At 72.7% G+C, this 17,240-nt stretch overlaps 1 protein-coding gene across 4 annotated transcripts in view; it reads right to left on the minus strand.

The window, feature by feature from the left end:
* LOC112976772 (microtubule-actin cross-linking factor 1, isoforms 1/2/3/5-like) overlaps nucleotides 1–17,240 on the minus strand; it is a 26,425-nt gene that overhangs the window by 5,016 nt on the left and 4,169 nt on the right. For 3 of the 4 annotated variants that reach the window (XR_003257150.1, XM_026088354.1, XM_026088356.1), the window contains exons 3-29: nucleotides 13,582–13,752; nucleotides 13,134–13,300; nucleotides 12,622–12,781; nucleotides 12,339–12,423; nucleotides 11,871–12,112; nucleotides 11,491–11,610; nucleotides 10,640–10,747; nucleotides 10,170–10,388; nucleotides 9,613–9,816; nucleotides 9,308–9,539; nucleotides 8,899–9,125; nucleotides 8,683–8,805; nucleotides 7,878–7,979; nucleotides 7,316–7,417; nucleotides 6,269–6,424; nucleotides 5,721–5,876; nucleotides 4,847–5,044; nucleotides 4,644–4,772; nucleotides 4,288–4,458; nucleotides 4,026–4,181; nucleotides 3,567–3,773; nucleotides 3,098–3,217; nucleotides 2,738–2,907; nucleotides 2,340–2,499; nucleotides 1,814–2,011; nucleotides 1,249–1,374; nucleotides 833–994 (exon numbers count right to left, since the gene is read on the minus strand). Coding sequence is in view for 3 of the 4 variants with exons in the window: in XM_026088354.1 (XP_025944139.1) it covers nucleotides 833–994; nucleotides 1,249–1,374; nucleotides 1,814–2,011; nucleotides 2,340–2,499; nucleotides 2,738–2,907; nucleotides 3,098–3,217; nucleotides 3,567–3,773; nucleotides 4,026–4,181; nucleotides 4,288–4,458; nucleotides 4,644–4,772; nucleotides 4,847–5,044; nucleotides 5,721–5,876; nucleotides 6,269–6,424; nucleotides 7,316–7,417; nucleotides 7,878–7,979; nucleotides 8,683–8,805; nucleotides 8,899–9,125; nucleotides 9,308–9,539; nucleotides 9,613–9,816; nucleotides 10,170–10,388; nucleotides 10,640–10,747; nucleotides 11,491–11,610; nucleotides 11,871–12,112; nucleotides 12,339–12,423; nucleotides 12,622–12,781; nucleotides 13,134–13,300; nucleotides 13,582–13,752 (4,371 nt within the window). In the remaining variant the exon portion in view is untranslated. The remainder of the gene's footprint in view (nucleotides 1–832; nucleotides 995–1,248; nucleotides 1,375–1,813; nucleotides 2,012–2,339; nucleotides 2,500–2,737; nucleotides 2,908–3,097; nucleotides 3,218–3,566; nucleotides 3,774–4,025; nucleotides 4,182–4,287; nucleotides 4,459–4,643; nucleotides 4,773–4,846; nucleotides 5,045–5,720; nucleotides 5,877–6,268; nucleotides 6,425–7,315; nucleotides 7,418–7,877; nucleotides 7,980–8,682; nucleotides 8,806–8,898; nucleotides 9,126–9,307; nucleotides 9,540–9,612; nucleotides 9,817–10,169; nucleotides 10,389–10,639; nucleotides 10,748–11,490; nucleotides 11,611–11,870; nucleotides 12,113–12,338; nucleotides 12,424–12,621; nucleotides 12,782–13,133; nucleotides 13,301–13,581; nucleotides 13,753–17,240) is intronic. The other variant, XM_026088355.1, reaches the window with a different exon arrangement.

The following is a 17,240-nucleotide window of genomic DNA, read 5'->3' on the forward strand; positions in this document are numbered from 1 at the left end:
GGGATGGGAACACGGAACCCAGGCGGATGCACGCCTGCACGCGGGATGGGAACACGGACCCCAGGCAGATGCATGCTGTCCAGCCGGGCAGGGCTGAGGGCTCTGCTCCACGCGTGCCACAGGGTCCCTGCACCCAGCCGTGCTCCGAGCAGCAGCCCTGTGCCTGTCCCTGCAGGCAGCGACCATTGTGCTGGGTCCGGGGACCGTGCGGCCGCGGACGTGCTCGCTGCCTCCTGCAGCGGCGCTGGGGGGGGGGGGCAGCCCCGAGGGTGGCACGGTGGCGGCGGCTCCGTGCCTCCGCGCAGATCCCGATCCCGATTAGGTGTGCAAACTAATTGCTTTGTGCAGACAAAGAGGAGGGATCGGCCAGAACCCGTCAGACCCGTTCAGGGAGAGCTGGGAATGCTCTGCCGGCTCGGCTCCCTCCCGGGGGCGCGAGGCATTCTTGAGCCGGGTGGGAATCCCGGGAATCCCTGAGCGCTGCTCTCCCTCCGGGGATGCCCTGCTGGCATCCTGCACATGCTCGGCTCTGGGAACGAGCCACCACCGGCTGAGCGGGACAGGAGAGGCCCTGGCTGCCGCTGCCACCGGAGACAACCCTTGGGTGGCACCAGGGCAGGGACAGGGTGGGAGCGAGGGGATGCAGGGAGTGAGGACCCGTCCGGCCTCAGAGCCAGCCGAGGAAGGGGCCGAGTGTCCCCCTGCTCCCGGAAAGGTGCCAGTCGGAGGGCTGCTCCCAAGAGGTCCCTGTGATGGGAAGCGCGCAGGGCCGTGCTCATCCAGACGCCGGTGCCTCTTTGCCGGGGGGACGGAGCGGGGGCGCCCAGCTCACCTCTTGGAAGCGGCTCTTGGCCACCGTGACCCAGGACTTGATGGTGATGACGGAGTCGGGGTGGCAGGTGGCGAGGATCTCCTCCCCCAGCGACGTGATGCACTCCAGCTCCAGCTGCTGGCACTGCAGGGACTTCATCAGCTCCTGGGGGGAGCGCGGGACCTGGGTGCCGGGGGTCGCAGCCCCCCCCGAGCACCCGCGGCCGAAGGACCCACCTGCGCCCGGCAGGGAGGCCGTGGGGGGGGTGGGCAGGAAAGCCCCACGGCTGGAGATCAGCCTCGAAACGCGGTCAGGGCGAGCAGGGGGGCTAAGAGCAGGGGGACGGGGACGGGGTTTGCCCAGCCTGCGGCGGGACGGGAGGCCGCGGGACGGCTCGGGGCGAGGACGGGGCCGGCCCTCGAGGGACGTGCGCTGACCTGCAGCTGGCGCTGGCACTCCTGCACCGCCGCCTCCTCCTCGGGGAACACGCCGTACTTGAGGGTTTTCTCCGACTCGGAGAGGCGCCCCAGGAAGGCGTGCACCAGGGTGTGAAACTCCTCTGCCTGGGGACGGCCGGGGACAGCGGGGACCCGCTCAGCACCCGCCTGGCAGCTGCTCCCCGTGCGCCGGTCCCCCAGCCCCTGCTCCCGACGGGGCGACTCGCTGCGCAGCTCCGGACCCCCCGGGAGAGCTGCTCGCCGCCCGGCCCCAACCCCGGCGGGCAGGGAAGATGCGTGCACGTGTGCAGCTGCAGCAGCTTGCAACACGGCCACCCGCAGCGGCGCCTTGCGACACACCGTCCTGCGCCGCCTCGGGCACCCAGCGCAGCGAGCACCCCGCAGCCCCGGGCGCCAGCGCGGCACCCTGCCCCGCGCACCCCACACGGGCGCCTTGCAATACCCGGCCGCACGCGGAGCCTGGGACCGCACGCGGCGCCCTGGGCGCCGGCACCGCCGCGCAGGCCACGTGCTGCAGCCTCCCCGCCGGCACCGCCGCTCTCACCTGCCGGAGCGACGCCTCCAGCCGGGCCTGCTTGGAGACGGAGAGCTTGCAGACCAGGTCCCAGCGGGTGCTCAGCTCCTCCATCTGCCTCTGCAGCCACTGCGAGTCCACGCTGCTGCTGCCGCGGGTCAGGTCTCGCACCGAGCGCTTCAGCATCTTGATGCAGCTGGCTCGCTTGCCCAGCTCCTTCTGGAAAACCTGGGGAAGGACGGGGCAGGGAGCGGGTGGGAGGCGCCGGGGGCCACAGCCGCCCTGCCTGCTCCCCAAGGGCACTGCCCCGGCACCGGGCGCGCAGGCTCCGGTGAAGCAGGGGCAGATCTGGGTGCGGGAAGGGCCCGTGCTGGGACTCCTGCGCGTGGTGGGACAGGAGCACGCGGCTCCGGTCCTGCACCGGGACGCGGGACGGGCAGGACTGGCGCGGAGCCTGGGGCGCACCGGGCTGCGAGCAGCACCCTGGGGCCGCGCTGCCGTCGCTCCCAGCGCAGGGTCCTCCCCGCGCAGCAGCGCGCGGCCCTGCGACGCCGACCTTGTGCTTGTCCATGAGGTCGCTGACCAGGTCCCGGTCCCCTCCGACGGGCACGTCCTCGCTGAGCTGCGGCTCAGCCCGGTACAGCCAGTCCATGAGAGCCTGCAGCGCGTCCGTGAACTTGCCCGAGAAGAGCAGGTTCTCCTCCAGCTTGTGCTGCCTGGAAGGCAATGGCCCATGGTCAATCCCTGCGGCAATCCCTGGTGCCCCAGGCACGGGTGCACGTGCGGATGCAGGGAAAGGCCCGCGCAGCATCGCGGCACCGCGTGCCTGCGCTCGCCCCTGGCCAGGGACGGATCCTGGCTGCACCCTGCAGGGGTGCCCAAAGCAGGGAGATGGACGCCCAGGGAGGACGGGCCGCGCCGCGCCGTGCAAGCGGAGCGCAGGAGTCGCCTCACCTCTCGACAGCCCGGCTGCACAGGGCGTCCCAGCGCTCCTTCAGCTCCCCCAGCAGCTCCTCCAGCGGCTGCAGGTCCTCGGGGAGCTGGGCTCGCTCCCGCAGCGCCCGCCCGCTCCGCAGCGTGGCCTCGTACACGGGCCGCTTGGAGCGCAGCACCTTCTGGAAAGCCTGCGGGCAGAGGGGTCAGACAGCCCAGCGGCCGGGACGCGGCCGGCCCCGGCGCCGACTCCTGCCTCCCATGGCTCTGGAAAGGCGTCACAGCACGCCGGCGTGCAGCTGCGGCTCCGGGTGCAGCCGAGGCCCCGCATCCCGCTGGACACGGTGGCAGGGGCCGGGGGAGCCAGGGCGGGCAGCTCACCTTGTGCTCAGCCAGCTGGCACTTGATCTCCTCCTGGCTGGTGGCAGTGTCGTGGGGCACCTCCAAGGTCTGCTCCACCTCGTCCATCCAGTCCAGGAGCAGCCGCCGGGACTCGCTGAACTGAAATGAAGGGGAGAGGTGTGTGACGGGAACGGACGCGCGTTGCACCGGAGCAGCCCGGGCTACGAGCCGGGGCAGCGTGGCCCGTGCGCCGCTGCAGTGCGGACCACGGGCAGGGGCACACAGTGCACGCACCGGAGCACCGTGTCCCACACGCCAGGCGCACGTGCTGGAGCAGCACGATCCTGCTGCAGCAGGACCGCTCAGAGGGTGGAGAAGCATGGCCCTGGCACTGGAGCAGCCTGGCCCCCACCCCGGGGCAGGACGGACCACGGACCGGAGAAGCACGGCCCATGCTCCGGAGCAGCTCCCTGCAAAACCTGGGTGCCGTGGCACTGCTGCCGGGTACCTGCTTGGTGCGCTTGCGGGCCTCCTCCAGCGCCGCTCCTCGCTCCGAGGTCCGCTGAAGCACCTTGGCCAGCCGCTCCTTGGCCGTCAGCACGAGGTTCTGGATCACAGCGCCGTCCTGCTTCCGGCTGAAATCCTTCAGGCGAGACGCAACAGCCTCCAGGCTGCTGAGCTTCTCCCCGTGAGCGTGTGCCTCCTTCACCAGGGCCTGCAGGAGAGCCAGGCGGAGCTGGGGCGTGCAGAGGGACCGGGGCAGGGAAAGCCTCCGAGGGCAGGGTGGGATGCAGGGAGCACAGCCCAGACCGGGGCCGGGGGCATGGGGCCGGGGGCATGGAGCCGAGTCCCAGTGCGGCTGCACGGAGACATCCCTGGGAGATGCCGGTGTGGGGCAGAGGGCTCGCCGCCCGCTCCAGGCTGTTCCTGCGGGCGCTCCGGGCAGTTCCCATCCCCGCGGGCTCACCTTGTGCTCCTGGATCTGCGCGGTGACGGTGTCCAGCACAAAGCTGGGCGGCACGGGGGAGCCGAGGATCTCCTCCGCGCGCCCCATCCAGCGCAGCAGGTCCTGCATGGCGCCGTGAAACTCGGTGGCGGCCGTCAGCCCCTCCGCCAGGCACTCCTGCGAGCAGAGGCAGGCGCTGGCGGAGAGGGCGGCGCGACGCCCGCAGCCCCCGGAGCCGGGTGCCGGCCCCCGGGCGGGCGGCACGGAGCCCCTGCCCGCACACCTTCCTCTCCTGCGCCTCGGCGTAGACGCTCTCCCACTTCTGCTCCAGGATGCGGAGGCTGTGCTCGGTGCTGCAGGGCCGGGCGGCGCGGCAGGAGGCCAGCAGGCGCTGCAGCCGGTCCCGCACGCCGTTGTACGCGTGCTGCTTCGACTCCATCTCCTTGCACAGCTCCTGCCGAGAGGCCGCGGGGGGAGACCCGGGGCGTTACCGCCGGGCGCTGCCGCCCCGGGGGGGCTCCGGCTCTGCCCCAGCAGTCGGCATGGGGCAGGGGAGAGGGTCTCCCAGCGAGCCGGGGCGCGGGAGGGCTCTGCAGCCCGGGGGAGCGCGGGGCGGCCGGCACAGCCCCCGGGGCTCACCAGGTGCTCGGCGAGCTTCTCTTTGGTGGCGTCCGGGTGGCCCCAGGCCGGCTTGGAGAAGAAGAGCTGCAGCTCCACATGCTCCAGCCACTGCAGCAGCTCCGTGATCTCCAGCGTGATGTCCTGCACCTGGCGGGAGGCGAAGGCTGGGGCTCGGGGCGCCCCACGAGCGCCGGCGCACGGCGGCCGCGGAGCCCCCAAACCTGGCTGAGGTTGTTCTCCAGCTCCAGCTGGCGGCTCTCGGTCTCGCTCTGCACCGCGTCCCAGCGCTGGTTGAGCTGCTGCAGGCTGCGCTGGAGCCCCTCCACGCTCTCCCCCAGGCTGGAGAGCAGCAAGCCCTGCCCGGCCTCGTTGACGGACTGCACCGTGCGGGCGTGGGACATCACGTCGTTCCTCAGCACCTGCGGGGACACGCGCTGCCCGGTCACGCACCAGCCCACCGCCCTGCCCGCCCCACGGCACCCACGGGGCCCCTCTTGCAGCAGGGGACGGCACGGCACGTGCAGGCTCCCTTCGGGGAGCAGCATGCCGGGAGGACAGGGCAGAGGAGGGGACCGGCAGGCGAGGCGCTGGGGCACGCTCGTGCGCCCGCAGCACCGTGCAGCGCGGCGCTGCCTGCGTCAGACCGTGTGCGAGCGTGCCCGGGCACGGGGAGGCAGAGCGGGGCCGGCTGCAGCCCTCGTTGCCTCCCCGCAGACGCGCAGACGACTCATTCCTTCCATGCTGTCACCGCGGGAGGAGACGCGTTCTCACGCTGCCCGCCCCGAACCGCAGCGCCGTCACCCCAGGGACGCGCTGGCTCGCCGTGGGGCAGGGCAGCGCCTGCAGGTGGGGGGCAGGAGTGGGGCCGTGGGGCAGGAGGACCACAGCGTGCAATGAGCGTGCAATGGGTGTGCAATGGGGCTGGGCTGTGCAGTGGGGCTGGGCTGCGTCCTACAGGCAGGGCCCGGGGGACCGAGGCCGTGTCCTGCCCGCTGCCACCAGCCCCCGGCCCCCACGCGGCCGACGGCCGGGGCCAGCAGGCAGGGCGCTGCCAGGACACGGCGTGCAGGCAGCCCCGGCAGCTGCCGCCCTCACCTTGTGCTTGGCCAGCTCGATCTCGCAGCTCTGCAGGTCGAGGCGCAGCAGGGTCGGGCCCTGCAGCTGCTCGGAGGTGCGCGACAGCCACTGCAGCAGCTCCTCCAGCTGGTGCTGGAACTGCCCCAGGCCCAGCAGAGCCGCCTCCAGCTGGTGCTGCGGGAGGGAAGGGGCAGGATCGGCATGGGACACTGCCAGCCCTGCCCAGGCACCATGCACTTGCATGGCAACATGCACCCAGTGCCCAGCACCACGCACCCAGCACCTGCATGGCAACATGCACCCAGTGCCCAGCACCGTGCACCCAGCACCTGTGCAGCACCATGCACCCAGCGCCCAGCACCATGCACCCAGTGCCTGTGCAGCACCACGCACCCACTTTGCTCTGGCTCTCGCCTCATGCCCGTGGCAGAACCGAGACAAACAGCTCAGGCCCCATCATCACCTCCCAGAGACCCCTGATCACCCCCATACCCGTGCGAGCAGTGCCCACCCCAGCACGGGCCATGCCAGGAGCGACCCCACAGCGGCCGAGGCCCCTCGCCCACCTGGCGACTGACTATCTCCTCCTCGAGGTGGTCCCAGCGCTGGCGGAAGTCGCTGAGCGGCGCTGGGGGGTCTCCGTGCCCGGCGCTGCCCGGGCCAGCCTGGTGCCGCAGGCTCTCCACGTCCACCTTGCACTGGTAGAGCTCCCTCTTGAACTCCTGCCGGGGACAGCTGTGAGCAGGGCCGCTCGCAAGCCGCAGCCCCGTGCACGAGCCCGGGGCCTGCTGCGCCCCCAGGCAGGGCATGGCTTGACTTGGCATGGTGCAACATGGCACAGCATGGCACGTATGGCAGAGCTGGCTACAGCACGGCACGGCACGGCATGGCATGGCACAGCTTGGCATGGCTTTGCACAACATGGCACAGCACGGCATGGCTTTGCACAGCAAGATGTGCCACAGCATGGCGCGCATGGTAGAGCTGGGTACAGCATGACATGGAATAGCATGGCCTGACATGGCTTGACTTGGCACGGCACAACATGGCACAGCATGGCATGGCTTGGCATGGCTTGGCATGGCACAGCTTGACACAGCAAGATGTGCCACAGCATGGCACAGCATGGCATGGCTTTGCACGGCACAGCATGCATGGCAGAGCTGGGTACAGCATAGCATGGCATGGCACTGCATGGCACGGCTTTGCATAGCACAACGTGGCTTTGCACAGCACGGCATGCATGGCAGAGCTGGGTGCAGCATGGCATGGCACAGCACAGCATGGCACGGCACCACCTGGCACAGCTCCTCGTGGCTTGGCACCGCACAGCCCGGCACGGCGTACCTGCCCTCTCCTGGGCCCGCAGCTCCTCCTCGTGGAGAGCGCGGGGCCCTGCTTGTCTGGGGCAGCTTTGGGGCAGCCCCCCACCCTGGTGTCCATGCAGGTGAGCAGGGGCTCAGCCACCCCGCGCCGACCATGAGCAGGGGCCCTGGGGGCACCAGCGCCGTCCAGCGCTGGGGCACCTTCTCGCCCCGCTGCTGGGAAAGGCCCCTCCGGGCCGCCCCGCGCCGCCCCCCAGGCTGGGGGCTGCATCCTGCTGCACGACCCACCTTGAGCTCCGCCAGCTGCTGCTGCACCATGTCGAGGTCGCCGCCGACGAGGAACTCCTCCGCGATGCGCAGCTCGGCCGCGTCCAGCCACTCAAACAGCCGCTGCGACGGAGGGGGCCGCGGGGTCAGGGGGGTCCCACACCCGCACCCTGTCCCCAGCCCGTGCCGGACGCGCCGGCCCCTCTGCATTGCTGCGACCCTCGGGGGCAGCCGGCGCCGCGGCACGCTCGCCCCTGCGCTCTGCAGCCCCGCGGCCAGGCGTGGGGCTGGACCCGAGCGGGGCCCAGCGAGGGCTGGAGCGCGGGGCTGCACCCGTGCAAGCGAACCTCGGTGCGGGCACGTCGCCCTGCGCCACGACACGGCCCCCCCCAGGCCCGGCCAGCCCCCCTGCCCCATAGCCCTGCGGCACAGCCGGCCCCGTCGCCCAGCCAGCCCCACCACCGGGCTTCCAGCCCCGCCAGCCGCTCTCCCGCACGCAGCCGTGCCCGGGGACGCCCCCGCCCGCCCCACGGCGCGGGGCTGACACTCGGGGTGCCGCGGGCCGGCCCCGAGCGCCCCACACCTGCATGGCCTCCTGGTAGCTGAGGGAGGCCTGGAGCTGCTCCTCGAGGCGGGCGTACCGCTCCGTCCACACCTTGTTCAGGCTGTGCCAGGAGGAGTAGAGCTGCGGCAGGGCGCGAGGGTCAGCGGCACGCAGGCCCTCCTGCAAGGACACCGGCCCGGGACGCCCACCCCAGGGGCTTCCCGGGCCCCCCGACCCTGGATCCCCAGGATGCCCACCCAGGGGCTCCCCGGGCCCCCCGCCCCTGGATCCCCAGGATGCCCACCCCTGGGCTCCCCGGGCCCCCATCCCTGGATCCCCAGGGTGGCTAAGCTCGGGGGCTGCCCGGGACCCCCGACCCTGGATCCCCAGGACGCCACCCCCGGGGGCTCCCCAGGATCCCCAACCCTGGATCCCCGGGACACCCGCCACTGGATCCCCGGGATGCCCACCCCAGGGGCTCCCCAGGACACCCGACCCTGGATCCCCAGGACACCCACCCCAGGGGCTCCCCAGGACCCCTGACCCTGGATTCCCAGGACCCCCGCCACTGGATCCCCGGGACGCCCGCCCCCGGGGGCTCCCTGGGACCCCCGACCCTGGATCCCTGGGACGCCCACTCTGGACTCCCCGGGGTCCCCATACCTGGATCCCCGGGACGCTGCCCCCGGGGGCACCCAGGACCCCCAACCCTGGATCTGCAGGGCAGCCAAGCTCGGGGATGCCCCATCCTCGCGCGCCCTGTGCCCGTGAGCAGCATCCCATGGCTGCTTGCCGGACACCCACCCGCCCGGCACGGGACAGACCACCCCGCCGGGACACTCACATCGTCCAGGCTCTTGGTGACGTCGGGCTTGTCGGGGTCCCCGCAGGAGGACATCAGCTCCACGCCCAGGATGCCCAGCGTGTCCAGGTCGCCCTGCAGGGAGTCGATCTCCTCCCGCAGCGCCTGCGGATGGGACGGGATGGGACGGGACGGGACGGGGCTCAGCGCTGACCCCCCCGCTCCGGGGCCAGCGTGGGCCCCCTCCCCGCCTGGTACCTGCATGGTGCGGAGCCGCGTGCGCACGGACTCGGGCTCGACGCCGGCCTCCTCCAGGCCCAGCACCAGCTGCTGGGTGTCGCTGAGCGTCAGGGCCAGGTCGGAGAGGCCGTGCCAGAAGCGGTCGGCCAGCGCCAGCAGCTCCCGCAGCCAGCGCTCCTGCTCCTCGCACCGGCGCCGCAGGCAGCCCCACTGCGACAGCAGCCGGGCCGTGCGCTCCTGGATCACTGCGGGGCGCGAGGGGGACGGCGCTGGGCCCGGGGGGCTCTGGGGCGCCGGCAGGGACCGGGCACTGCCAGCCCCGCGCTCGAGGGCACGGCCCCGCCGGGACGCTCCGCACGCCCCGGGCACGGGGACTCGCTCCCACGCACGCACACACAGGCGCCCGTGGGGCTGGGGGTGCGGGTACCTCTCGCCGCGGCGTCGGAGTTTGCTGCCTGCATGCTGGCCAGCAGCTCGGTGCCCTGCGCCTGGACGCTCTCCAGCGCCACCCCCAGCTTCTCCAGCTCCGCCAGGGCCAGGCTGTTCTCACGGATCTGCTCCCGCAGGTGGGCCGCATCGCCGCGGACGGGCAGCGGGGTCTGCAGGCGGCTCTGCAGCCGCTCCAGGCACTCCAGCAGCAGGTCCATGCGCTCGGTCAGCTGCCGAAGGAGCAGCCCGGTCACTTGAGGGAAAGCCCTGGGGGACGCTAGCTCCCCGGCGCCGGCCCCGCACCTGGCTGTAACGCGGGAGGGCGTCTTCCAGCAACGCGGCTGCCTGGCGCACGCGCTCGCGGATGCGGCCGTACTGCTCCTCGGCCTCCTGGTAGCGCCGCTGGAACGGGGCGCCCTGCTCCGGGCTCAGCTCCAGCAGCTGGGCCGAGATGCGCTGCAGCTTCCCCATCAGCGGCCGGTGCTCGGCAATCGCCTCCCGCAGGCACTGAGGGCAGAGGGAGGGCAGTGGGAGCAGAGCCCAGGGCCGGCGCGTGCATGGACGTGTCCCGGCACACCCCGGTGCTGCCCGTGCCGTGGTTCTGCTCCCGATGGATGGTGCTAGGTGCCAGGTTCCCCCAGCCCTGCGGTGCTGCAGCAGTGCTCCCTGCTCTTCGCCCCTCCGGCTCCCACCGGGCTGCTCCTCCCTGCACCGGGGTCTCCTGCATCCCCTCTGCGCCCGCTAACCAGGACCTCCCCTGCCTGTCCCCCTTCCCCTTCTTCTTGCCTTCGCCTTCGCCTTCCCCATCCCCTTTGCCTTCGCCTTCCCGTGCCCGGGCTGGGGCCGTCCCAGCCGCTCACCTGCAGCAGCGCTTGCTGTTCCTTGAAGGCCTCGTAGCTGATGGCATTCGGGGAAAGCTGCACCCCTATGACCTGCGTCTCCTCCAGCCAGGGCGACAGCTCGTCGTGGGCCTCGGAGAACTGGGCCAGCAAGGACTGGGTGTGCTCCAGCTGCACGGTGCAGGCCCCGCTCCGCAGGAAGAGCTGCTCCGCGCGCTCCCGCAGCGCCTGCACGGAGGGCTGCGGAGACACGCGGCTCACCTGGGGCTGGCGCGCCGGGGCGTCCCGCTGCGGCTGGGCTGAGGACGCGGCCACGGCCCTTCCCCAGCAGGCACCCTGGCTCAAACCGGAACATCGCGCCCAGCGCTTGCGCAGCTCCGGACGCACGTCCCGGGCCGGCTGGTCCTGGCCAGCTCCTCCACGCGGGCTGGCGCCCTGTGGAGCGGAGGAGCCCTCGGCTGCGCAGCGCCCGTGCCCGGAGGGCTGCTCACCTGGAGGTGCTGCTGCAGGGGCTCGGGGCAGGACTGGAGCAGCGGGTCCGAGATCCCCAGCAGACGCTCCGCCAGTCCCCGGTGGTGCAGGATCTCAGCAGAGAGCAGCTGGGGGACAGAGGCAAGTGGGCGCCAGGTCCTGCTGCCCCGGCCGGGGAGCGGCGCGCGCAGCTGCCGGGGAGCTCAGCAGAAGCAGGGCTCTGCCGGTGCCACGTGCACCCGCGCCCAGGAGCGCAGACACCGCGAGAGACCCATCGGCCGGCCGATCCTCTGACCAGCGCAGACATCCCTCTGCGAGGGGACGAGCAGCCAAACCCCAGCCGCTCTCCATACCCCGATCCCCGGCAAGTGCTCCTGTCCAGGCAGGTGCAGCTCGGGGAGCACACGCGCGGGCCAGGCCCAAGGATGGGCGCTGCCAAGCCTGGTAGCTTCACTTGCTGCTCCCTGCACCAAAGAGCTGCCCCCAGGGCTTTCCCTCTTGTGGCCAAGCTGGGCTGAGCACCCCACTTTGCATGGATTTTTGACATGAGATGTGGAGTGGGAGTCTGAGGGAGGGCCACTGGTGCACGGGAATCTGGGTGCGTGCGGGCAAGGTTGGTGCGCATGGTGGGCGCTGGGGCACACAGGGGCTGGGACGGCGCAGAAGGATGCAGGCAAGGGGAGGATGCCAGCACGTCCACGCACAAGCGTGACTCGGTCCATGCATGCACAGCGGGAGTGCAGCACGGTGGGGACATGAACCTGGCATCCCTGGTGCTTTCTGGGCACCCCTGCGTTGCCGGAGGTGCGGGTCACCTGCAGGGTGCACCCCCGGCAGCCCGCTGCGCCCCAGGGCCGCTCTGCTCACCCACCTTCTGGTCGGAGAGCTGCGCGTGGAGGGCCTGCGCGTCCAGCTGCACCCGGCTGACCTCCTCCAGCCGCCCACCGAGCCCAGCCAAGCGGGCGAGTTCGGAGTCCAGGATCTGCTCGAACTGCGATGGGGACGAGAGCCGTCAGCCCGGCCGGGAGACACGGTACGCGCACCGGGGATGCCTCCGCAGGGCACAGCCTCCTCGGTGCATCTGCTGCTGCTCCCAGCAGGACCTTCCTCCCCAGGGTGGGCACGGACCCCACCTGGCAGCGTCCCCTTCTCCCCCGTGTCTCCCCCACCACGCAGGTGGCAAGGCCCCAAGTCATGCGGTCCGGGGGGTGGCACAGGGGGACGGTCCCCAGGTCCCCCCCCGTCCTGCACCTTTTCTCTGTCGCTTGCGCTGACCAGGAGCGCCTGGTCGCCGTGCTGGCTGTCCCAGGAGGCCAGCTCCTTCTCCATGCGGCCCAGCCAAAGGGCCAGGTCCTCCTGGGCCGTGCCCACGCGGGACGAGGCCTCCAGCGTCTGCTCCAGCCGGTGCATGGTGTCGGCGCTGCTCTGGCCCACGATGAGGTACCGCATCCTCAGGGACTCCATCTTCTCCTGCGCCAGCTGGGCCTCCTCCCCTGCGGCGGCATGGCAGGCAGTCGGCATCAGCGCCCAGTCCTGCTCCCGGGACACGTCTGGGTGCTGGTGCCGCCGGGACGGCGCTCCGTGCTCATCCTCTCCCGTATCCCCGGTCCCAGCCCTGGCCGGGATGCTCGCAGCCCCGGTCCAGAGCCGGCGGTGCCGGGGCAGAGGGCGAGCGCTCCCCGCGGGGCCGAGGCTTCCCCGCGCCGTTTTGCCACTTGCCTGTCACCATCTCCAGGACCCGCTGCCCGCTCTCCAGGGCCCCTTCCAGCTCTCCCAGCCGGGCGCGGATCTCCTCGCAGAGGCCCTGCGCGAGAGGGTCCTGTGGCAGCGGCTGCCGCAGGCGCCGCGCGCCCCATCCCTCCTCCATCCTGCGCCAGTGGACGCCCTTCCCGGGCTGCTCCGTGCCCGAGCTCCCGGCGCTCCCCACCTCTCCGGGGCCCCGCGGGGAGCGCTCGCCCTGCCGGGGTGCCTGATCCTGCCCTGATCCCAGCCCGGCCCCTACCTGGATTTGCCGGTGGGCGTCCTGCAGGCGGCTGACGCAGCCGTCGGCTCTCCAGAGCTGGGCCAGCTGCCGCTCCGTGGCGCCGAGCCACTCCTGGAAGGGGTCCACAGCCTCCTGGAAGCCCTGGGCAGCCGGCAGGATGCGCTCCAGGCAGCCGTGCCTGCCGGGGCGGCCGGTGAGCGAAACGCGCCCCTTCCCGGGCGTCCCGGGGGCCGGGCACGGCCGAAGCCTGCCCGGAAAAACCTCCCCGGCCCCGGCGTCCCGGCGCGGTGTTCAACTCCCCGCCAAAGCGTCCCACCCCTGCATCCGAGGGAGGCAAGCGTGGCGCCTCCCGCTCGGTCCCAGGCAGCGCTGGAGCATCCCAGTGCAGCACGGAGCCTGCCGCCCCCTTCCAAGCCTCGGGCAGAGGCCGCGGGCACGGCCCTGCATGCCGCAGCCTCCTTTCCTAGCGGCAGCGCGGCCCACCGGGCACGGAGCAGCTCTGGCACGGGGACGGGGTGCTGCGGACCCACCTGGCTTCGGCCTCCTGCATCAGCTTGCCCCACTTCTCCGCGAGGCTGGAAAGGCTGCTGCCCTCCTCCAGCGCCTCTGTCCCGGTGCCGTGCGCCGGAGGGGGTGGTCTGTCCTGCAGGACGTGCTCCACTCGCGGCCGACGCTCCTCCAGGAGCCGTTTCAGGAGCTGCAAGAGAGGTGGGACGTGGGCTGGGCCCAGCGCTGTCCCGCGGATGCTTCGAGGAGCCGACGGCGTCGCTGGCCCCACGGCACCGAGCCCCTGCGAGCACCGGGGAGCATCCGAAACCCCCCAGCGCGGAGAGGACCGGAGCCAGGGCGGGATACGGGCTGCAAGGGGCCCGGGAGGTCCCGGCGCTCCCGCACCGCTTCCGGCACAGACCGCGCGGAGAGCCCTCGCCGCCGGCTCCCCGGGCCCGTAATCCCTGGGGGATTTGGGGATTCGCTCACCTTCTGCTCTTCCAGCTGGGCCTTGGCCACCTTCACCTCGGAGGAGGGCGGCTTCTGGTTGCTCACCAGCTCCTCCATGTCCGCCACCCAGGCCAGCAGGCTCTCCGGCGTGTCCTGGGCTCGCTCGGTGCCCGGCGCCTCCTCCGGGACGGGCACGGCCCGCGGGGCCACCTGCAAGGGAGACGCGGCTGAGCCGCCCGGGCCAGCGCCGCCCGAGCGAGAGCCGGGCCGTGGGGTGGCCGTGGGGCCGGGCGGGCGCCGAGGAGCCGGGGGGCGCCCGTGCCGTGGTCCCCGTGCCGGAGAAGGGCTCTCCGAGACTGGCGCGCTCCTCAGGGCCCGGGGACACGGCGCCGCCCCGAAGCGGACGCTCCGCACCCCTGCGGCTCCCGCAGTCACCTCGGCAGGGTCGGGGCCGGGATCGGGGCCGGGATCAGGGCCGGGGTCGGGGTTGGGATGGCCGGCAGCGGCCGGGTCCCCCGCGCGCTCCGTCAGCGCCGTCACCGTCCGGGTGACCGGGGGCTCGCCGGCCGGGTACTCGGTCACCTCCACGATCTCCGTCACGATGGTCTCCGTCACCTCCGTCACCTCCGTCACCTCGCGGGTGGTGAGGGGCTTCCAGGACCAGGTGGCCCTGGGGGCGCCGGCCCGGGGGGGGGTCCAGGCGGCGCTGCCACCGCCCCCCGCCTCTCCCGGGCCCGCGAGCGGCACGCACGCCGCGCTGCCGTTCTGCACCGCCGCCTCCGAGCTGCTGCGCTTCAGCGGCGGGGGGCTGCCGGGCCGGCTCCGGGCACTGCCGCCGCCCGCCGCGCTCCAGCCGTTCTCCATCACCGCCGGCAGTACCGGCACCGGCGGCGGCACCGGCTTGGCCTCCGCGTCCGGCCCGCAGTCCCGGAGCGGCGGCTCCCGCGGGAGCTCCTCCGGCCGGCGGCTCTTCTCCCCCAGGCAGCTGGGCCTGCTCACCGAGTTCCCCATGGTGCGGGGCGCAGCGCCGGCCCCCGGATCAGATCCCCGCCTGGAACGAGCCGGGGGGGACGGCAGCGTCAGAGCGGCCGCGTGGCCGCCCGCCCGCCCGCCCCGGCTCCGTGCAGCGGGGGCGAAGCCCGGACCCCCGAGCGGGGTGCTGGCAAGGGGGGGCAGGAGGCAGGAGCGGGGCTGGGCACGGGGGGGGGACCCGGGGGACTGGTGCCCGTGGCACCGCTCCGCCGCGGCGCGTCTCCTTAGCCGGGAATGCAAATGAAGGGCACCGGGAGGCAGCGCGGGGCACCCGGCAGACAGGCAGATGCTCCCAACCCGCACCGCTTTGTGCCATTAGATTAACTCCGAGGCAAGCGGAGCCGGGAGAAAAGAGCCATCTGTCTGCGGGGCCCTCACAAAGGCGGCCCCGGGGAGCGGCACGGGGGCAGCGGGGCGGGGGCCCTCCGCCTGGGAGCACCCACCCGCCCGCCTCCCCTCCCCTCCCCGCTCGCCGCGGCCATAAATCCCCCCCGCCGCCCGCCAGGACCCTCCCACGCCGGCCTCCGCGCTTGGCTGGAGCCTTCCGCAGCCGGCAGCGCTACCGGCTCGCTCGGCACGCCCGTGCCGCGGCCTTCCCGCCCGGCACAGGGCAGGCACCCTGCGCGTCCCGATGCACACGCACACGCCTGTGCATGCACACGCACGCACGCACACACCCAGCCTGCGCTGGCACACACCCGTGTGCACATGTGCGCACACCCGTGGGACGCGCGCCGGGTCGGCGCACAGGCGCTCGCATCCCCGCAGCTGGCTGGAGCCCTGCGTGCACGCTTATACCGCGGCCCCCCTGCACGCACCCCGGGCTGCCCCCCTCCGCTGTGCAACACCCCCCGGCCGGCCAGCCGGCCTGGGCGCTGCGCACGCCCGCTGCAGGACCACGCAGCAAGCGCGCGCACCCACAGGTGGGCTGAGCGCTGCACGCCGCCGCGCACACCTCTAGCAGGACCTGCTCCACGGGAGCACACGCCCACAGCAGGACTGTATTCTGCACATGCGCACACACACACACACACACCCTGTAATTCACACCCTGCACTGCCTCACACCCCCCCCCACATGGAGCAACACAGACTCCACAGCAGCACTGCACTCCACACGTGCATACATCAACAGCTCTACACAGACTCGCGCAAGCATGCCCACATCAGCTGTGCACACACGCAACAGGAGCGCGCACATTCCCGCAGGGCCGGCGCGCTCCACGCACGTGCACATCCGTAGCAATAGTGCATCCCAGGCGTGCACATTCCTCCGTGGACAGAGCGCTTCCGAGTGACACCCTGCAGAGACGTGCACGCACGCACCGAGGTCCTCCACACGCAACCTTTGCACGCTCCATGGGTGCGCAGTCCCCACGGCATCACAGCCCCACGCACATGGGTAGCTGTGCACACACTGGCACACGGCTGCACCTCTCGTGGCTGGGCCCTGGCACGCTCACCCCAGGAGGCAGTGCACACCCCATGCACACACACACACGGCTGCACCTTTCACGGCTGCACCCTGGCACGCTCACCCCAGGAGGCAGTGCACACCCCATGCACACACACACACGGCTGCACCTTTCACGGCTGCACCCTGGCACACTCACCCCAGGAGGCAGTGCACACCCCATGCACACACACATGCACAGCATCACTCGCCCCACAGCAGCGTGTCCCCCCCACACACACCTCCCCACGTGTCCTGCAGCCGCCCTGCTGGGCATTGCACGGATGGGCTCCCCCTGTGCAGTGTGGGCGGAAGGCCACCCCAGGACCCACTGCGGCGGGGAGATGAGGGGTGATGCAGGGACCCCGCCTGCGGCACACGCACACGTTACCATCCACGCCTCTCTCACGCCTCCAGACACACAGGACCGCAGGGACACGGTCCCTGCGCACACGCAGCTACACCCACCAATGAGCCACGCTGGTCCGGCCGGACCCTGCGCCCGCTCTGCCCGACACCCTGTGCCCAGAGCCCACGCGCTCGCGGCAGCATCGCCCACACCCCAGCACCCCGCTCCGGCCGGGCCCTGCCCCATGCCCAGGCCCCCCCATGCCCTGCGAGCTCCCCCCGTGCAGGGGCCCTGCGTGCCCCTGCGCCGTGGACCCTCGCCCCTGCGCTTGGCTGTGCATCCCCCGGCCGGGTGCTCACCCCACACGCTGTCACGCCGGAGGGCGAGGGGCCAGCCGCCCCCCTCCCGCGCTCTGTCGCTGCTCGGGCTGGGCGAGGGGACGGTGACACTTACCCCTCCGTGGAGCACGCCGGGGTCCATGGGCAGCGCGAGGGCTAAAGCGGGGGCATCGTCACCGGGGAGCGAAGGGCTGCTCCGAGCAACGCAGCCTGCGAGGGGCTGCAGGGAGGCTGCCGCAGCCGTCTCGCCTTCGCCCGGGCTAGCTGGCCAGCGGCCGGGCCATCGCGGCCGGCGGCCGGGGATGCTGGGGACGTCGGGGACGCCGGCTCCGGGGAGTGTCCCGGCGCTCGCCCCGCTGCCGCTGCCGGCCCGTGTCCCGCGTGTGCCGCGGCGGAGCAGAGGCGCCGGCGGGGCCCGGGGCTGGAGCTACCGCAGCCGCGACATGCCGCGGCGCGCCCGGCCGGCCTCTGCCGGGGAGCGAGGCCTTTTGTGCCACTTCAAAGGCGCTTGGCCGGCTCCCGCACCC

The sequence above is a fragment of the Apteryx rowi genome, unplaced genomic scaffold (assembly GCF_003343035.1).
Source record: "Apteryx rowi isolate R43461 unplaced genomic scaffold, aptRow1 scaffold_766, whole genome shotgun sequence".
Lineage (NCBI taxonomy): Eukaryota > Metazoa > Chordata > Aves > Apterygiformes > Apterygidae > Apteryx > Apteryx rowi.